The sequence below is a fragment of the Sceloporus occidentalis genome, unplaced genomic scaffold (genome assembly GCF_023333645.1).
Source record: "Sceloporus occidentalis isolate IW3139 unplaced genomic scaffold, rSceOcc1.0.p SCAF_4, whole genome shotgun sequence".
Classification (NCBI taxonomy): Eukaryota; Metazoa; Chordata; class Lepidosauria; order Squamata; family Phrynosomatidae; genus Sceloporus; species Sceloporus occidentalis.
In genome coordinates this window covers 162352842-162372017 of record NW_028316984.1, presented here as the reverse complement: position 1 = coordinate 162372017, position 19176 = coordinate 162352842, and the positions used below count along the sequence as shown (strand labels likewise).

At 43.8% G+C, this 19176-nt stretch overlaps 2 protein-coding genes across 6 annotated transcripts in view; one reads left to right on the top strand and one right to left on the bottom strand.

The window, feature by feature from the left end:
* Positions 1-8838: 8838 nt before the first annotated feature.
* Positions 8839-19176, top strand: part of FBXO33 (F-box protein 33) — a 33924-nt gene continuing 23586 nt past the window's right edge. For all 4 annotated transcript variants that reach the window (XR_016280996.1, XR_016280997.1, XM_089522165.1 and 1 more), the window contains exon 1: positions 8839-9445. Coding sequence is in view for 2 of the 4 variants with exons in the window: in XM_089522165.1 (XP_089378291.1) it covers positions 8853-9445 (593 nt within the window). In the remaining 2 variants the exon portion in view is untranslated. The remainder of the gene's footprint in view (positions 9446-19176) is intronic.
* The window catches only part of MIA2 (MIA SH3 domain ER export factor 2), a 102525-nt gene continuing 98272 nt past the window's right edge, over positions 14924-19176 (bottom strand). The window contains exons 31-32 of one of the 2 annotated variants that reach the window (XR_016280994.1): positions 17576-17727; positions 14924-15865 (exon numbers count right to left, since the gene is read on the bottom strand). The gene's annotated coding sequence lies outside the window, so the exon portion shown is untranslated. The remainder of the gene's footprint in view (positions 15866-17575; positions 17728-19176) is intronic. The other variant, XR_016280995.1, reaches the window with a different exon arrangement.

Here is a 19176-nt window from a genome sequence, read left to right as displayed (position 1 = left end):
CATCGGAAATGCTAAGGTCCCGTCTAGGACGGACCATAGAGTCAGGGAGAAAAGCCCCAGGGCCCTGAATAGACCCTCCGCTGCCAGGCTTAAGGACCCGCAGTAGTCCCCGAACTGTGCTCTTTCGCAGATGTTGGACTTCAGCTCCCAGAATGCCAGGCTATTGGCCAACATGGCTGAGGCCTCTGGGAGATGAAGTCCAAATCTCTTAAAGGGCACAGTTTGGGACCTACAGGTGGCCAGGGTGTCCTCCTTTTCCAGGACGTGTCCTACATTTCAGCCTTCTGTCCAGGAGGGATTCCAAAATGCCCTCCCTTTGGAGCAGGACTAAGGAAGCATGAATTTACATGTCTATGACGGTTTTCAGCTTTAGTTTCGTAATGGCCCACCCTTTTCTTGCCCATCCTACACATTGCGGTGCCTGGTCCTCCTCTGCAGTGAGGACATCTGGTCACCCAGAGACTAAGGGCGTTGTTATTAGTGGACTTCAGGTCGTTTCCGATGTATGGCGACCCTAAGGTTTTCTTGGCAAGTTCCTTCAGAGAGGGTTGGCCATTACCTTCCCCTGAGGCTGAGAGAGTGTGACTTAAGTAGACTTAAGTCTAGGAAAGCTCATGCTGCCAACTTCTTTCTTTCAGTTAGTCTCAAAGGTGCTATAAGACCGCTCTATATACTGATTCTACAGAATAACATGGCTATATCTTTGAGTATTATAAGTATGTGCGTACAAAATACAACTTTGACAGCTATTATTTTAAAGATGGGTGGTGACAGTTCACCTGCCACCCTCCGCTATTGTCCAGTGGTGCCAAGACATGTCTGTCCCCACCCAGACATATATGTCACTGGGTTTTCCTTCCAGCCACAGGTGTGGGCAATTATGCCGCCTGGGGACACCTTCAGAAAACAAAATGCCATTAAATTAGCCCTTTTTTCCAATGGAAACAGCCCACGGTCCCTTTTGGGGATAGGATCACCTCAGTGTCACCATACGTTAGGAAACAACTTGAAGGCATTCAGCAACCCAAATGGCTGTGGTCAGTGTTGTCACTTGGCAGGTGTCACCCAATATAGTAACTAAAGCGGGGTTGGTGTCACCTCCTGCCACTGACCTCCTCCTATACCACTCCCATACAGAATTGTTAGTAATGTTTTTTGGAGTAAAAGTAAAAAAGGTAAAGGTAGTCCCTTGACATGAATGTCTAGTCGTAACCGACTTTAGGGGGCAATGCTCATCTCCATTTCTAAGCCAAAGAGCCAGCGTTGAGGAATGCGCTGGCGGTCATGTGGCCAGTGACAGGAGCTCACCCCATCATGCATCACCCGGTCCTTGAACTGCCAACCTGCCAATTTTGCAATCGACAGAGCCAGCGTCTTAACCACTTGAGCCTTTTTCGTTCTAATGTTACTCCTAAATCACAATTCCAATACAGCACTGAATATAAGGGCAACAGTTGTGACATAAAGAACTAGCAAAATTAAAATTATACCTTTTTATTACAATATCATATTCATAGCTTAAATATATTTTTATATGCATAGTTTCAGGTGGTTAAAGTGAAAATTTGGGGAAATGTGATGTTTTTAAATAAAAAAATTAAATTATTTTTAAAAATATTTTTAAATTTAATTTTTTACAAATTAAATGTTTAAAATTTAAAAGAAACCTGGGGCCTCTCCTTTCTCTCTTCTTGCCTCACTGATCCTCACCTCACTCAAACCCATCTCCAGCATTTTAAAGGAACACATCAAATGTCGCAACACATTTCTGCCAAAAAGCAGATGTTGAGGAACAATAGTTACCCTCTTCAGGGTGTCCCCTGGTGTGGTCCACATCCCCCTTGTGATGCTACTGGTTGTGGTATGGTCATCGAGTATGGCCATTGACTGATATACCAAAAACTAATGTTTCAAAGCTCTTATAAAGTAATTTTTGGCACATGTTTCAAGGCTTCTTTTTCTTGTTTTGCTGCAGATGAGTGATGCAGCTGCCTGTATGTAATGCAAAACAGGGCAGCCACTCTATCAGTACTTCCCTGTTCCATTGTATTGCTTGGATTGTGGCTGTCTGTTGTTGGTGTTGTTGTTGTTAGCTGCCTTCAAGTCAACCTTGACTCATGGTGACTCTGAAGGAGACATCTCCAAGCCCACGTATCCTCTACCTCTCTGCTCAGGTCCTGTAGATTCAGGCCCTTGGTCTCCCTTATTGAGTCTATCCTGCTAATATCTAGGAGTTGTAATCAGCGTGATGTTTCCACATTCTGGACTGTTGTATTGAGCTACTGGTTTTGTTTGGGATTGAAATCTCGTTGAGTTTTTAAGCGTATTTTGGAGAGAGTAACTTGGGTGATGTCACTTGCTCACTCACCAAAATGGATTATGTCTTTACACAAGAGTATGGATGCAAATGAGACATTGAAAGGGATGATACTGCATGTTAGGCAGACAAACTTGGAGGTAGTCTGATTCTGTGCCAGCAAAGGGTTAAGACCATGGATAACTAATAACTTTAGAAGAGGAGACAGAGAATGCCCAATCTATTCCAAAGGTAGCTTTAAGTTGAAGAACTGTACTTTCTTCATTCCAGGAGTTGGAGTGACCCTTAGTCCTGCTCACTGAAGGCCATTTGGTTGAGGATTGCTGGAACTGGACTCTACAAGAGTGATCAGGATAGGTTTAATTAGATGCACTCAATTTCACTGTCGTGTTTACTTGATTGAAATGTGGGGCTTGCAGCCGTACTGTATTCTTTTAGTGTCTTACATGCTGTGCTCAAGCATTGACTCCTTGAGTATAGGTTTTCGTGAATTGCAGTCCACTTCATCGGGTGCATAGAGTGAGACATATATATGTCAATGGATGAGGGTGAGAGAATTCAAATTGTAATATAAATGCAAATGTGGGTAAGATGATGGCATGACAAATTCATTCTCGACGATGGTTATTACAAGTTGTTAGAGGGGCAAAGATGGGAGACATACAAGCTAAGATCACATGTAAACATGAACAGTGGAGGCAATTCTTGATGCAATGCATGGATTTCCTTATATCTATGTTGAAACAGCTAGGTCTTTGAATACGACTATTGTTCCGTAACATTCCCCAACAGCCACTACAATGTTTTCTTCCCTTATAAAAAAAATAAAATATACTTTAAACTGAGAAGGAGATAGGTATACAATCGCAGTACAGTGCAGTGCTGAATGTCCAAGGGAACTCAGGTTCTGGGGAGGGGGGATTGCAGCTGCACCCCTTTGCTGTGGGATTGCTTCTCTCTATCCAGTGGAGAGAGGGAGGCTAGAATAGTATCCTAATAGATAAGATGGACTCAAATTCTTTCTAGATTCACAGGAAGAATAATTGGGGCTTGTTGTGGGAGGCAAGCCAAGCCAAGGGCAGTTGAATCTGTGCCTTAGGAAACAAGGTTATATCCAACTCCTAGGAGTCAAAGGTGGGGAATTTGTGAGCCCGTGCATCTGTTCTTGCAGCAAAGGGTAGAGAGTGAACCTTGACTTGGTGGTAGACAGGCTAAGAACATAAACCATGTTAAAGAATGTTAAAACAGAGACTTTCCCCATCTTCCACACGCCTTTTGCTTTGGGGGAGTTTTGATTTTTCTCTTTGGCCTGAAAGGAGAAACTCATAAAGGAACATAAATGTTCCAGGCCAGGGAGCCCAAACTAATTTTACTTTTTCCTCCCAGCTCACACCTGCAGTCAGACAAATTAACCTGAAAGCAACCAGTTGCACAAAGAGAAAGCAGCAAGTTCAGGTAATCTAATGCAGAAGCTGGCATGAAGGACAAGAACCAAAGACAAGGGGAAATCCATGAAGGGATGGGAGGCACAGCTGGAGGGTCTCTTCTTTCACAACTCATGTCAAATATGGTAGATGCATTTACAAACAGGGAAATCAAGGGCATGCTAAAGATAGGCATGTGATACCCAAGCCAGGAAAGCATTGAGCCAGGGCTGTTTTGTGTGGACTGCCACTGGTTAAATGCAGTGATATCTCCAAAAATCTACATGATGCCATGCTTATTGGATCCCTTACGGAAGCTAGCCCCAGTCTACTTCATCTCTACCCTAGATTTAACAAAGAGATACTGGCAGTGATCTCTTGGGAGGAAAGTAAAGTGACAACAACCCATAGTCTTAATATAATATGTTTCCTTTTAGAATTTTATTGTCGCCCTCCAAAGATTGTTTGTGTGATACTCTGTTGGCTGGGTTCAGAGATTTTGCAGTGGTTTCAGATGATGTGGCTGTGTTCTCAAATTAATAGAGACAACATATAGAGCACCTCCAAGCTGTCTTCTGGTTCCTTATGCAGACTGCACTGAAAATCCATCCAAAAAAGCTGCCTGAAAGGATCAATCAGGGGTATCAGGTAGGCCAGGATAATATCAGCCCTCTGCAGATTAAGCTATAGTTTATTTAGAACATAGTCACTTCCAAGTCTAAAAGGCAGGTCCAATCCTTTTTTTTACACTTGTTAAGGTGCTACTTTGGGTATCTCCCAAATTACTCCAATTGTGCCTCCACTGACAGAGCTGGTGAAGAAGTAGCCAAATAAATTAAGTCAACCAGAAAATACCAGAAAGGCTTTCAACAGATTAGGAAAGTCCTTATGTCTGACCCAAGGCAAAGAAACCCAGACTTTGATAAGCACATTGTTGTGTGACCCCAGATGCAGCTGAATAAGCTACAGATGCAGTAGTGATGCATCAAGGCCAGGCAACAAACTGCACAATAATATTCCTCAGTATGAAGTTCTCAGAGAGAAAGAAAGAGAGAGAGAGAGCATCACTGGTCTGCCTCCAGGAAAATGCTACACCATTATATAGGTTTTGGAACAATTATGGTCACATATCAGGTGACATTCCTGCTTCAAGATGAACTACGCTGTACCATAGCCAAGGACTTTACAAGTAATTCCTTTGGTGAAGCTTGGGACTTTAAGACTTTGATTTCGATCTGCAGCCAACACATTCTTGTGAGAGTTCTATAGATGTTGACTGTTAACCTGCTTTATATTTGTACCATATATTACTTGCAAGTAGCAATAATGTTTAGTTCTCCACAATCAATGTAGTGCGGGCCTACCTCCGGGAAGAAATCACAGCCAATAGGGATCCAACCTGGACCAGGCTATCTTAGCAGTGTCTTGTGATTTAGGGAAGTATAAGGAAAAGGGTGGGATGAACACCAGTCAGCTTGATAATGCAGCAAACCCATGGTGAACTTAGAGCACAGAGGTGATTCTTGCAGAGAAGAAAGAGTGATGAGTCACAATTCCAGTGAGAAATTTAAGATGGAGAATTGCTCCATCTTTGTTCACTTAATTCCTTCAGTGATTGTGAAGCTAACCAACGTTTCTGGAGGAGTGTTAAGTGTGATCAGGTTTATTGCTTTATTTTCTTGCAGATATATTCTCTGTACCTTGCAAGCTCTGGGCAAGGAGTAGGTCCTTGTGCATTACACTTGTGGTTCTTGAAACATTCACCAATAGTTTAAATTGTTTAAAACAACAAATCTGAGAAAGAGGTCTATGTGCGTGCCTTAGACTGCAGTGTTAATTACCAAGGCAAAACCCAAGTTGTTGAGGAAGGGGGATTTCAGCTATAGAGCGATTCCATCCTATCTAAAGAAAAATTGAGGTTGGGGTAGCTGAGAAGGTATACTACAGGCAGGCATACCCTATTCTGAGATGGATTTGACTGTACAGTAATAAAAAACCTTCCAATACTTTAGTTTTTTGTGGGTTTTTCGGTCTATGAGGCAATGTTCTAGAAGTTTATTCCTGACGTTTCGCCAGCATCTGTGGCTGGTATCTTCATTCTCATTCTCTAAAGATGCCAGCCACAGATGCTGGCAAAATGTCAGGAATAAACTCTTCTAGAACATGGCCATATAGTGTGAAAAAGACACAAAAAACTATGGATGCTGGCCATGAAAGCCTTCAACTTCCATACTTTGTTTTGTACCAAAAACTGACACCCGTCACTGCCATAGGTTTTCTTGGTGGTTTACAGCAAGTCTACAGCTGAAAAAGTATCACAGTCCTTTAGCTGGTGAGTTCCAACATCCCTTCATATCAAGTGCTACAACTCAACCCCAGCCTAAGTCCAGACTATCCCATGATCAACCTGCCAGTTCCATGTGGCTACTAGGTTTCCTGGGTGGGGTCTATCTCCCACTCCCAGAGTGAGACCAGTGACAGATGGATTCTCAAGGTTTATGCAATGCAGAAACAAATAAAGGAACTGGATATGTGCAGGCATGATCCAGCTCCCATTATTAAAGCTATGAGAACTGAATAAGCAGGTTGCTAAAAGGAAAGCTTACTCCCACAGATGGTTCCCAGCCTTCATTTTTTTCCTAGCCTTGAACTGAGAAGCTGAAGCAAGGCCTCCTAAACACACATTAACCCTTCTTAGGCCACTGAACTGCTGTTACCTCCAATATTTTGTTTTGTAAAAAAACTGACATCCATCACTGGGGACTCTGAAACTAATCTATCTGGTGGCAGAAACCATGCTTACTACAGATCCCCAATACATTTTTGGATGTAGAGAGAAGAGTAAATTCCAAAACACACTGCATAAATAATCCAGTGTGAGACCACTTTAACTGCCCTGGCTCAATGCTAAGGAATCCTGGAAACTAGTTTCACAAGAAAGTTAGCCTTCTCTGTCAGAGAGTTCTGGTGCCACAATAAACTACAATTGAATATTGTGTCCAGTTCTGGGCACCACAATTTAAAAAGGATGTTGATAAACTGGAGTGTGTCCAAAGGAGGGTGACTAAAATGGAGAAGGGTCTGGAAACCATGCCCTGCCTATGAGGAATGACTCAGGGAGCTGGGGATGTTTAGCCTGGAGAAGAGAAGGTTAAGAGGTGATATGATAGCCCTGTTTAAATACTTGAAGGGATGTCATATTGAGGAGGGAGCAAGCTTGTTTTCTGCTGCTCCAGAGAACAGGATCCAGAGCAATGGATGCAAGCTGCAGGAATAGAGATTCCACCTCAACATTAGGAAGAACTTCCAGACAGTAAGGGCAGTTTGACAGTGGAACACCTCCCTTGGAGTGTAGTGGAGTCTCCTTCCTTAGAGGTCTTTAAACAGAGGCTGGATGGCCATTTGTCGGGGTTGCTTTGATTGAGATTTCCTGCATGGCAGAATGGGGTTGGACTGGATGACCCTTGCAGTCTCTTCTATTCTATGATTCCCAGGATTCCCTAGAATTGAGCCAAAGCAGTTAAAGCGGGGGGGGGGGGCACAAGTAGGGGGAGCACAAAGGCTACATGTAGACGTAAAGGGGTAAAAAGTGTAAAAAGTTTGAGTGCCACTATTATAGTCATTTGCAGACATGGCACAAAGGCAATGAAACTTGCCTCCACTATCTTGGCCTTCTTGCTACAAACCTTAGCAAAGCATCCATGCTTCTGCACCTGGTGGAGACCTGCCTGTCCTATTGACATCAGCTCAGCAAGTTGTGATTGTTTGTGAACTCAGGTTTTCAATTGTTCTTAAGTAACTGCACTAGCACAGGACATACAAAAGCCTGTCCTTTGAAACAATGTTGCATATAAAGCTGAAATCAATTAGTTAGGACATTTTGTTCCTTGGAAGTCCTTTGCATGTGTAATCTGTTGTTGTTGCGTGCCTTCAAGTCTGCAGACAAGTCTACATAGGGACAACCAAAGACACAATCAAGGGACACAAAAGATACTGCAGACTGGCTAAGCCAGAAAAACCAGGAGAAGCAGAACACATTATAAACCATTTTATATATAAAATTATATATATATATACATTATAAATATAACTTTTATATTTTATATTATATATTAGAATGTTTAATAATTAAATTATATATATATATATATATATATATATATAATTTTTATATATAAAATCACACACACATATATATTATGTTATATACTGTATATATAAAATTATATATAAAACTTTCTATATATATATATTATTTATATTTTATTTTATTTATATATGTATATATAATTTTAAATATGAAATTACATATATAATGTATTATATATTACATAAGGTTTATATAAAATTATATATATATATATATATATAAAATTTTAATATAAAATTACATATACAGCGCACTTGTATATATATTTTCTATATTATATACTGTATATATAAAATTATATATAAAATATATATACAAGTGCGCTGTATAAATAAATATTATATAGATGTATATATATATATATATTTATACACATGTATATACTATATATATATATATACACACAAAAATATTTCATATTATATACTGTATACATAAAATATATACAATTATCGCGTCCACACACTATATATATATATATATATAGAGAGAGAGAGAGAGAGAGAGAGAGAGAAGCCAGTCTTCCTGAGGCTGCCTCTTGTGACATTCTGGGCTTTGGAGTTCAACGAGGAGGAGGCCTCAGAGAATCCTAAACGCCTCCTTTCCTTCCGCCTTAAAACTACCAATCCCAAGATGCAACAGGACGGAGGCAGCAGCAGGAGCAGCGCGTGGTGGCGTCGTCTAATCTCCTCAGCCAGCAGGCAGCGCGGTGCTGAGTCATAAAAGGAGTACATCCCCCCTGCGCTGTTTGGTACGGTCCGCCGCACAGCGCGGGAGCCAAAGGGACGTACCATTGGGGCGAGGGACGGGGGGGAGGTACCGCGTTCCGCTGCTGCTCCCCCCACCCCTCGCCCCAATGGTACGTCCCTGTGTCTCCCCCCCCCCGGCGTCGGCGAGCAGTGGTTGGTTCCGCGAGGCCTTGTCGTCCCGTCCGGTCCCGCCTCCTGAGTCCCAGTCATTGATGTTGTTGTTTCTGTCGCAGGCGCCTGAGGGGAGGCCGGGCTCGGGGCTGCTGCTCCTGCTGCTGCTGCTGCTGCTGCTGCGGCGGCGGCGCCCGCCCGCGGCTCCAGAGGCGGCCATGTCCTCCTCCTCGCCGTCGTCGTCGTCGGTGTGCGGCGGGGCTCCCGTGGGCGCGGGGTCCCTGCCGAGCGAGCTGGTGGTGCACATCTTCTCCTTCCTGGCCGCCCAGGACCGCCTGCGCGCCTCCTCGGCCTGCTCCCACTGGCGCGAGTGCCTCTTCTACCCGGCGCTGTGGCCCCGTCTGCGGCTCAGCCTCCGCGTGTCTCCGGCCGAGAGGCCCCGGCTGGAGTTCCTGATGAGGAAATGCGGCTGGTTCGTCAGGGAGCTCCGGGTGCAGTTCGCCGCAGACAACTACCCGACGCCCGGCGGGGCCTGCAGCGAGGAAGGGACCACGACCACGACGACCCCCGCCACCCCCGCCTTGGTAGTGCCCTCCCCGGAAGGAGAGGCCCCCCTTTGCCCTCGATGGCTGGAGCTGCTGAGGACCTACCTGGAGCTGGTGCTCTGCGTGTTGAGCAGCGTCAGGAACAACAGGTGGGAAGGAGTAAGGAGCCCCATCATCCCCTCTCCCTTGGCAGGACTACAGTCCCATCATCCCCTCTCCCTTGGTAGGACCACAGTCCCATCATGCCCTCTCCCTTGGCAGGACTACAGTCCCATCATCCCCTCTCCCTTGGCAGGACCACAGTCCCATCATCCCCTCTCCCTTGGCAGGACTACAGTCCCATCATCCCCTCTCCCTTGGCAGGACTACAGTCCCATCATCCCCTCTCCCTTGACAGGACCACAGTCCCATCATCCCCTCTCCCTTGGCAGGAATACAGTCCCATCATCCCCTCTCCCTTGGCAGGACTACAGTCCCATCATCCCCTCTCCCTTGACAGGACCACAGTCCCATCATCCCCTCTCCCTTGGCAGGAATACAGTCCCATCATCCCCTCTCCCTTGGCAGGAATACAGTCCCATCATCCCCTCTCCCTTGGCAGGACTACAGTCCCATCATCCCCTCTCCCTTGGCAGGAATACAGTCCCATCATCCCCTCTCCCTTGGCAGGACAACAGTCCCATCATGCCCTCTCCCTTGGCAGGAATACAGTCCCATCATCCCCTCTCCCTTGGCAGGACTACAGTCCCATCATCCCCTCTCCCTTGGCAGGACCACAGTCCCATCATCCCCTCTCCCTTGGCAGGAATACAGTCCCATCATCCCCTCTCCCTTGGCAGGACCACAGTCCCATCATCCCCTCTCCCTTGGCAGGACTACAGTCCCATCATCCCCTCTCCCTTGGCAGGAATACAGTCCCATCATCCCCTCTCCCTTGGCAGGACCACAGTCCCATCATCCCCTCTCCCTTGGCAGGAATACAGTCCCATCATCCCCTCTCCCTTGGCAGGACCACAGTCCCATCATCCCCTCTCCCTTGGCAGGACCACAGTCTCATCATCCCCTCTCCCTTGGCAGGAATACAGTCCCATCATCCCCTCTCCCTTGGCAGGACTACAGTCCCATCATGCCCTCTCCCTTGGCAGGAATACAGTCCCATCATCCCCTCTCCCTTGGCAGGACTACAGTCCCATCATCCCCTTTCCCTTGGCAGGACTACAGTTCCATCATCCCCTCTCCCTTGGCAGGACTACAGTCCCATCATCCCCTCTCCCTTGGCAGGACTACAGTCCCATCATCCCCTCTCCCTTCGCAGGACTACAGTCCCATCATCCCCTCTCCCTTGGCAGGAATATAGTCCCATCATCCCCTCTCCCTTGGCAGGAATATAGTCCCATCATCCCCTCTCCCTTGGCTGGAATATAGTCCCATCATCCCCTCTCCCTTGGCAGGAATATAGTCCCATCATCCCCTCTCCCTTGGCAGGAATATAGTCCCATCATCCCCTCTCCCTTGACAGGACCACAGTCCCATCATCCCCTCTCCCTTGGCAGGAATACAGTCCCATCATCCCCCTCCCTTGGCAGGAATACAGTCCCATCATCCCCTCTCCCTTGGCAGGACTACAGTCCCATCATCCCCTCTCCCTTGGCAGGACTACAGTCCCATCATCCCCTCTCCCTTGGCAGGACTACAGTCCCATCATCCCCTCTCCCTTGGCAGGACTACAGTCCCATCATCCCCTCTCCCTTGGCAGGACTACAGTCCCATCATCCCCTCTCCCTTGGCAGGACTACAGTCCCATCATCCCCTCTCCCTTGGCAGGACTACAGTCCCATCATCCCCTCTCCCTTGGCAGGACTACAGTCCCATCATCCCCTCTCCCTTGGCAGGACTACAGTCCCATCATCCCCTCTCCCTTGGCAGGACTACAGTCCCATCATCCCCTTTCCCTTGGCAGGACTACAGTTCCATCATCCCCTCTCCCTTGGCAGGACTACAGTCCCATCATCCCCTCTCCCTTGGCAGGACTACAGTCCCATCATCCCCTCTCCCTTGGCAGGACTACAGTCCCATCATCCCCTCTCCCTTGGCAGGAATATAGTCCCATCATCCCCTCTCCCTTGGCAGGAATATAGTCCCATCATCCCCTCTCCCTTGGCTGGAATATAGTCCCATCATCCCCTCTCCCTTGGCAGGAATATAGTCCCATCATCCCCTCTCCCTTGGCAGGAATATAGTCCCATCATCCCCTCTCCCTTGGCAGAAAGCATTAGAGAATAAGCCCTCCCCATTGCACTTCTTTCTTATCGTCCAGCCCTTGCAAAGTCCCTGTTTCTATGCCTGGAAGGTGAGGGATGAGGAGGAGATGGCAGTCCCATCATCCCTGCCCCTCAGGGTTAGGAAGCATCAAAGAATAAACCCTCTCCATTGCTCTCCTGCATCGTTATCTTTGAACCTCTCCTTTTGGTTCTTGTAAAGCTTCAGTTTGTATTCCTGAAAGTATTGCCCAAAACACACTGCAAAAATAATCCAGTTTGAGGCCACTTTATTGGCCCTGGCTCAAAGCGAGGGAATCCTGGGAACTGTAGTCTTGTGAGAGTTCGAGCCTTCTCTGTCAGAGGGATCTGGTGCCACAATAAACTACAAATCCCAGGGTTCCCTAGCATTAAGACAAGGAGGTTAAAGCAGTCTCAAACTGGATTATTTCTGCAGTGTGTTTTGGGCCTATGTGAAGGTGAGGGGGAGGAGGAAGTCCTATCATCTCCCTCCTCCAAGGTTAGGAAGCATCATAGATTAAACCCTCTAATTGCTCCCCTGCTTGTCATCTTTCAACCTCTCCTTTTTTCTTGCCAAGCTTCTGTTTGTATGTCTGAAAGTATGTGAAGGTGAGGGGGGGGGGGGGAGGAAGTGTCAGTCCCATTATCCCCCCTCCCCAATGGGCCCTCCAGTTGCTCCCCTTGCCTCCTCATCTTCCAGCCTCTTCTCCTCTTTTCATGCAATGTTCCTGGGCTCTCTTTTAACTGCTTGTATGCCTGAAAGTATGCAAAGGTGAGGGAGGAAGAGGAAGTTCCATTATCCCCCTAGCAGAAGTCCCATCAACCACCCCAGGTTAGAAAGCATGGGAGAATGAACCCTCCTATTGCTCCCTGCATCATCATCTTCCAACCTCATCTTCTCTTCTTGCAAAGTTCCTTGTATGCCTGAAAGGTAAGGGAGGAGGTGAGAGTCCCATCACCCTCCCCAGGTCAGGAAGCCTCAGAGAATGAACCTTCTAATTGCTCCCCTGCACCATCATCTGCCAACCTTGTCTTTTTTCCTGCAAAGTTTCTGTTTGTATGCCTGAAAGTATGTGAGGCTGAGGAAGGAGGAAGAGGCAGTCCCATCATCCTCCCTAAGGTTGGGAAGCGTCAAAGAACAAATCCTCTAATTGCTGGCCTGCCTGATCACCTTCCAGCCTCCTCTTCTCCTCTTTTTTTCTTGCAAAGTTTCTGTTTGCATTCCTGAAAGTATGTGAGGGAGGAGGACCAGGTGGCAGTCCCATCATGGTCTCCTTGGCAGCAGTCCCATCATACTCCCCAAGGTTAGGAAGCAACCAAGATTAAACCCTCCAGTTACTCCTCTGCCTTGTTATCTTCCAACCTCTCCTCTTTTCTTGCAAAGTTCCTGGGCTCTCTTTTAACTACTGGTACAGTATGCCTAAAAATATGTGAAGGTGAGAGAAGAGGTGGCAGTCCCATCATTCCCCACCCAGCCCCATAGGCATCATCAAAGAATGAACCCTCCTCCAATTGCTTTCCCTTGCCTCACCATCTTCCAACCTCTCCTTCTCTTTGCTTGCAAAGTTCCTGGGCTTTCTTTTAACTGCTTTTATGCCTAAAAATACATGAAGGTGATGGAGGAGGAATAGTTGGAGGCAGTCCCATCATCCCCTCCAGTTTAGAAAGTATCAGAGATTAAACCCTCTAATTGCTCCCCTACCTCCTCCTCTTCCAACTCCTCTCCTTCTCTTTTCTTTCAAAGCTTCTGGGCTCTCTTTTGTTTGTATGCCTGAAAGTATGAGAAGATGAGGGAGGAGGAGGAAGTCCCATCATCCTCCCTGGCAGCAGTCCCATCAGCCCCCCCCCCCAAGGTTAGGAAGCATCAAAGAGTAAACCCTGTAATTGCTCCCCTGCCTCGTTATCTTCCAGCCTTTCTTTCTCTTCTCTTTTATTGCAAAGTGTTTGAGGGAGGAGGAGACAGTGGCAGCATCCCGCTCTTCAAGGTTAAGGAGCATCAGAGAATAAACCCTCCAATTGCTCTTCTGCCTCATCATCTTCCAATGTCTCTCCTTGTTCCTCGCAATGCGTTTGTATGTCTGGAAGAAGAGTTACGCTGGTGGAGTTCTGTATAGGTGGGGAAGGGAGGGGGATCCACCTGTTGAATCCCTGCCTGTCACGCGGCAGTGAAAAGCGCATGAGTCTGGGAGGTTGCTGCGGACGGGCGGAAAGAGATGTACCGGTGGCTGCTCTGGGGGAAGCATAACACAAAGGAACACACGTACACACGTCATCAGCAGCAGTCGAAAATATCTCTGCTGAGATTAGGGTTGCTTTTCCCTCCTCATTTCAAGCACTACATTGAGATGCTTTTTCTGAATGGGAGGCATTATAGGGGAGGATGTCTTTGTACACAGTAAAAGTACATTTTCCTGTTTTGATTCATAACATGCTTTTCAGATAACATATCCAAGGGTAGCCGTGTTGGCCATATAACAAAGTACAATAACACCCAAAATCCAGAAAACAGGGATACATTTATTGGGGCAACCAAAATGCACAATTAGACAAAATCCAGACCTATGACTAGCATCATCATTTTTTCCTTCCTGTATGACTTTTAACACCTTCACCTGATGAAGAATCCAGTGGAGCTTCAAAAGCTTGGCAGCATGGACGTTGCTCACTTTGGTTAGTCTGATAAATGTATCCCTGTTTTGTGGATTCTGGATGTTATTATACTGTGGTTTTCAGATGTTACAACTAATACCATTTTAGATGCTTGTTGAATACTAGACTACAAGCTGATGACTGGTTGATGCTTTACACATGTCTACAGTAACGTGTTTATATGATAACCCTAATACACATTTTGTCAGACAAAAAGACTAGTATTTAATGAACTGTAGTCCACAAGAGCTGATGCAAGCCTTCCCCAAGCTGGTGACCCCCACCCCCCCCATGTTTGAACTACACATCCCATCATCTCTGACCTTGGCTGATGCTGATAGGAGCTGTCATCCAAACCATAGAGGGATAGATTGTGTAAGCCTGGCTTAAGCCTTAATTCTTTAGTTAGCATTTATGATTCCACAAGGTGTTTTGTTTTAATAAAAAAAATCCTTCAGAACTTGAGATTTGAGTTTTATGATGTTTAATCTGTGCCAAGTTTTATGGTGTTTAACCTGCATCTGATCCTAGTACACTATCCTGAAATCACAAACTAGGGGCATTTTTAAAATTTCTTGCTAGGTTTGCTTATAGGTATGTGGGTACGTTAATTAAGGAGTCCCCTTTTGTTAAAAAAAGACTGATGCCAAACAAAGTGTGTGACCTTTATTTCAGTTCATTAAAATTGGTGTAGGTTGCCATGTGAGAAAGAGGTCATAATGGAATACATACATTGCATTTGTAAACCTTTAACACAACAATCACCATCAAGCTTTCCCAGATTTCCACTGTGTCAAGGTCACATAATGAAGAAACATAATTTGATTGGTATTGTTCCAGGTCATTATACATATCATTTTGTTTCCTTCGCTGCTTCACTGCAGATTGCAATGTCCTTTTTTCAGTCAGGGATGCTACACTTCTCCCCATAATGTGCTCTTCTCTATCCTAGAGCCAGCTTTGCACAGTGATATAGTTCATACTTTGTCTTATTTAAGTAATTTCCAGTGTCAAGGATAAGAAAATCCTGTTAACTGTGCTCTGTGTAAATCACAGGTCAAAAACCATGACAGTATCATGGCAGTAACCCCACGTACATGATGAGGTGGTGTTTTATTTTTATTTTTTAATTATTTTATTCAAGAACAACAAAAGTTACAAATCACACGTAGTAACATTGCACATCACACATTACAAAACACACAACAATACACACATAAGATAGAAAGACTATCCTAATTAAGATTCTAACATTTCCAGTATAACTTGTGTTACCCTACTTACATAACACCAAGTATATTACTCCTGAAATAACATTAATTGATAAACCTTCATGGTATTGTACAGATAACACAAATACAAATAAGTATCTACCCCAGCAAAAAGGTGGTGGTGATGAGGTGGTATTTTAATCTAGCGCTAGAGCTGAACCAGAATTTCCAGGCTTAAATATCAGTGTCCCAGGTCCCAGTGCTGTCATGTGAGGTCATGTAGATACTTCTATACTGGAACTGGTGTGTGAGGTATACATCAAAAAATAACATCTTACTGTATTTATGAACTTGCAACGTGACCTACTGTTGGCGTCTTTTTGTTGCTTCACATTTTTGCTTATGTTTCCCTTTACTGATGAAGAAACACCTGTGGGGAGGGAGGAAATAGTATTTCAAAGATGGAGTGAGATACTGAAGGAAAAAAACGATGAGTCAAGAAAAGAAAAATGAAAGGCAACAGAAAACAAATGTCACTAAGGTATTTGACAGGGAAGAAATAGCTAGCTCTGCAGCTAAGCTGTGGCACAATAATAGGTAGTCTCCTCTTACGCTAGTACCCTGCCAAAGCTATGGGGAAGTTGAATTTCAGCAGTGTCCTCAATCAGATAAATTAAATCTGTTGGCAGAGGTGACAGTGCCTCCATTCCTTTGTTGTCTATAATGTCATTGTCTGTATATGTAAAGGGGGAGCAATTAATGGAGCGTAGCACTTAGCCCTTCAATTCTTTAATACCTGGGGATTGCAAAAACTGATATTACAAGATCAGCATGCACCTTATGCCTGGTCCTGTGTGATGGTTATGGTCTGTTAACCACATTAGGCCATGGTTGTATAAAAGTTGTCTCTTATGTTTATTTAGCCTTACTTTTACTGTAGCTAACATAATTATTTTGTAAAGTTCACACCAGCAATTCTGCTGCAGGTCTTTCATATTTCAGAGGCAATCCTGTTTTGTCATAGTATTTATGTAGACAGCACTACTGAAGGTGTGGTCAAACACACTGAAGAAGAACACTTAAGTAGGTAACTAACCTATAACTTGAAGAACAAGATACACATTACACACAAATGCTCATACCAAGGCCATGATGACTGTATTTTGTAAGGAAATGCACCTGCACAAGGAGTCAGTTTTAAATGGAGAAGCAAAAGAATGTTTAAACCCTTTCTCTGCTTTACCCTTTCCTTGCTCCACATTCTCCTTTCCAAGTTTATTTGCCTCCTACAATGTTCCAGCGATGTCTTGACTCTCATACATATAATTCTCTAGCACCATATAACTGGAAGGAAAGGCTCCCAGGAGGCAATTTCAGAAAGGAAAATAGTAAATGGGAAAAGGGTTAGCCATTTCTGAATCTCAGCTTGAAATTTCCTCATTCTGAAACAGTAATTCCTTACTGTAAGGAAGAATCTGTCAAATGCTACTATCTATAATGTGTGCCTATGCTGTGAAGTAAAACAAAAGCACGGTCCTGTATGGACATTTTCTGCACTAAGGTGTGAACAAAAGCTAGTTGTCCATTGTATTCCATGAGATGCATGGTGTAGGTTTTTCTCATCTATTGCTAAATCTATGTACATGATTTATTTATTGTCAGAATGGGACATTCATGGATCAGAGAGGCAGAAGGCTGTGTTTTCCGTTTGACAAGTGTTCAAAGAATGCATGACTAAATCATGGGCCTGTGCTTGATTCCTTTCTTAGAGAATGGAGCAAAGTTTTATTTCCTAAATAAGTAATAGCTTCAGTGGTTTTGCTGTCCATAATTCATTAGATTGTATAGTGTAATAATGATAAATAATGCTTGAGCCAGCTTTTTTTGCAACAGCAATTTGGTGGTGGTGGTGGTGAAATCCTATAATATTTTCCTGGAAGTAGGAAAGTACCAGGGAGCATTGTACTACTTCTCAGTTAAAATATGTAGGATTTGTTTTGTAAGAAAGGTGTTATGACCAAGAAATTAATTTATTCCATTTCATGTATATCCAACTGTTATTCCAAAGAGCAATTTGCATACAGTTTCAGGGTAGTCCCTCTTCTGAGCAATTTATAAGACCAAACTTCCTTAGCTTCACCTGCATCAGGTGGTTTCAGTCCATTCGTAGACAGTGGAATAAAAACTATGCTGCAGCTCCAGGAAGTGGATAGAGATGAACATCATGGGTCCACTCCAGTCTACTCAGGATAACTTGCTTTTACATCTTGTTCATCTTCAATAATAGCCCTGCTGAGAAATAAATTGTACTGAAATAGTGAAGAGTTTCACACAAAAAGCTAAACCATCATTTGGGCCTAGAGGACAGCCTTTTCTCCATGCAATCCTCTTAATTACTTCCTTAGGTTGGGTCAGAAACCAGGAAATAATTATATGATTCTAAGGGTGTGTGTACACAATTGTAGGCTTTTGTACCTGTACATGTGAAAATCAAACAAACTGAATTTTTTTCATTCAATATGTTTGAGATCGGATTTTTGAAAACCAAAAAAAGGATGGATGAACTATATGTTTAGAGCACTTCTGAGACTAACTGAAAGAAAGAAATTGGCAGCATGAGCTTTCCTAGACTTCAGTCTACTTCCTTAGATGCATCTGAGGAAGTAAACCTAAGTCTAGGAAAGCTCATGTTGCCAACTTTTTTCTTTCAGTTAGTCTCAACCATGCTACAGGATCTCTCTACATACTGATTCTACAGACTAACATGACTAACATGACTATATCTTCGAATTCTTTATCTTTAGAGTCCTTAAAAGTTCATCTGTTTCTGTGTTCTATTTTCCTTAACTGTATTTGGCAAGTTAATGGATGGAATATATTTGCCAATTAAGTTATTTACAGTAGAAAATGTACTGTTTTAGTTTTTATGTGGATAGTAATTCTGTCTTATTTTCCTGAACATCTTAATTTCAAACATTGCATGTTATGAAATAAAGATGTTAAATTAGTTGTACTTGTTGCTTCACTTTCTCTTACTCCATCTGCAACTGCTTGCTGGTTGTCTGTGTTTGTCACATTTAGTTCCTGGACAAAGTATATCTGGGATTGACAGGTACAAGAGAAATCTATGTAGTGATTTTAGCCAATTAGAGCATCTGCCTACAGAAACTGAGAAAGCTAGGACATATTAGGATCTGTCAGTCACTGAAAAACAAAATGTTTATTTCTGTCACTGAATTTTTTAAATGAAAAAGAGCCTGGTGGAATTATATTAATTGCAAAAACTTGGCAACAGTACCTTGTGGATAGGTTTTATTGGATTTTAAGAACATGGAAAATGTTATTATCATTGCAGTATTAGATGAAAGCCCTGGTAGTTTTATCTTTCTTACAGAATGATTTCAAGTTAAGCAACATGTTTTATTGCAAGAACTGGTTCTTTGAAACAGCTTGTAAACTGGCATGTCTTATTGCAAGAACTGGTTCTTTGAAAGAGCTTGCAAACATTCTTCAACCACAGGTTTGAGAAGAAAAATAAAAATGGAGATTAAAGTATTCTTTTAAAAAGGTTGGAATGTAAGGAAATAGATTCCTATGTTTTGAAATGGAATTGCCCAAAAGCTTTGAATTCAGAATAGAATTGGCATAAGGTGGGGTTTCATTTCTTCTGCTTAAAAGAATTGACCTTATTTAGTGATTGCAGATTGTAGTGCTCTTGAGAAGATACAGTAGCAATTGCCA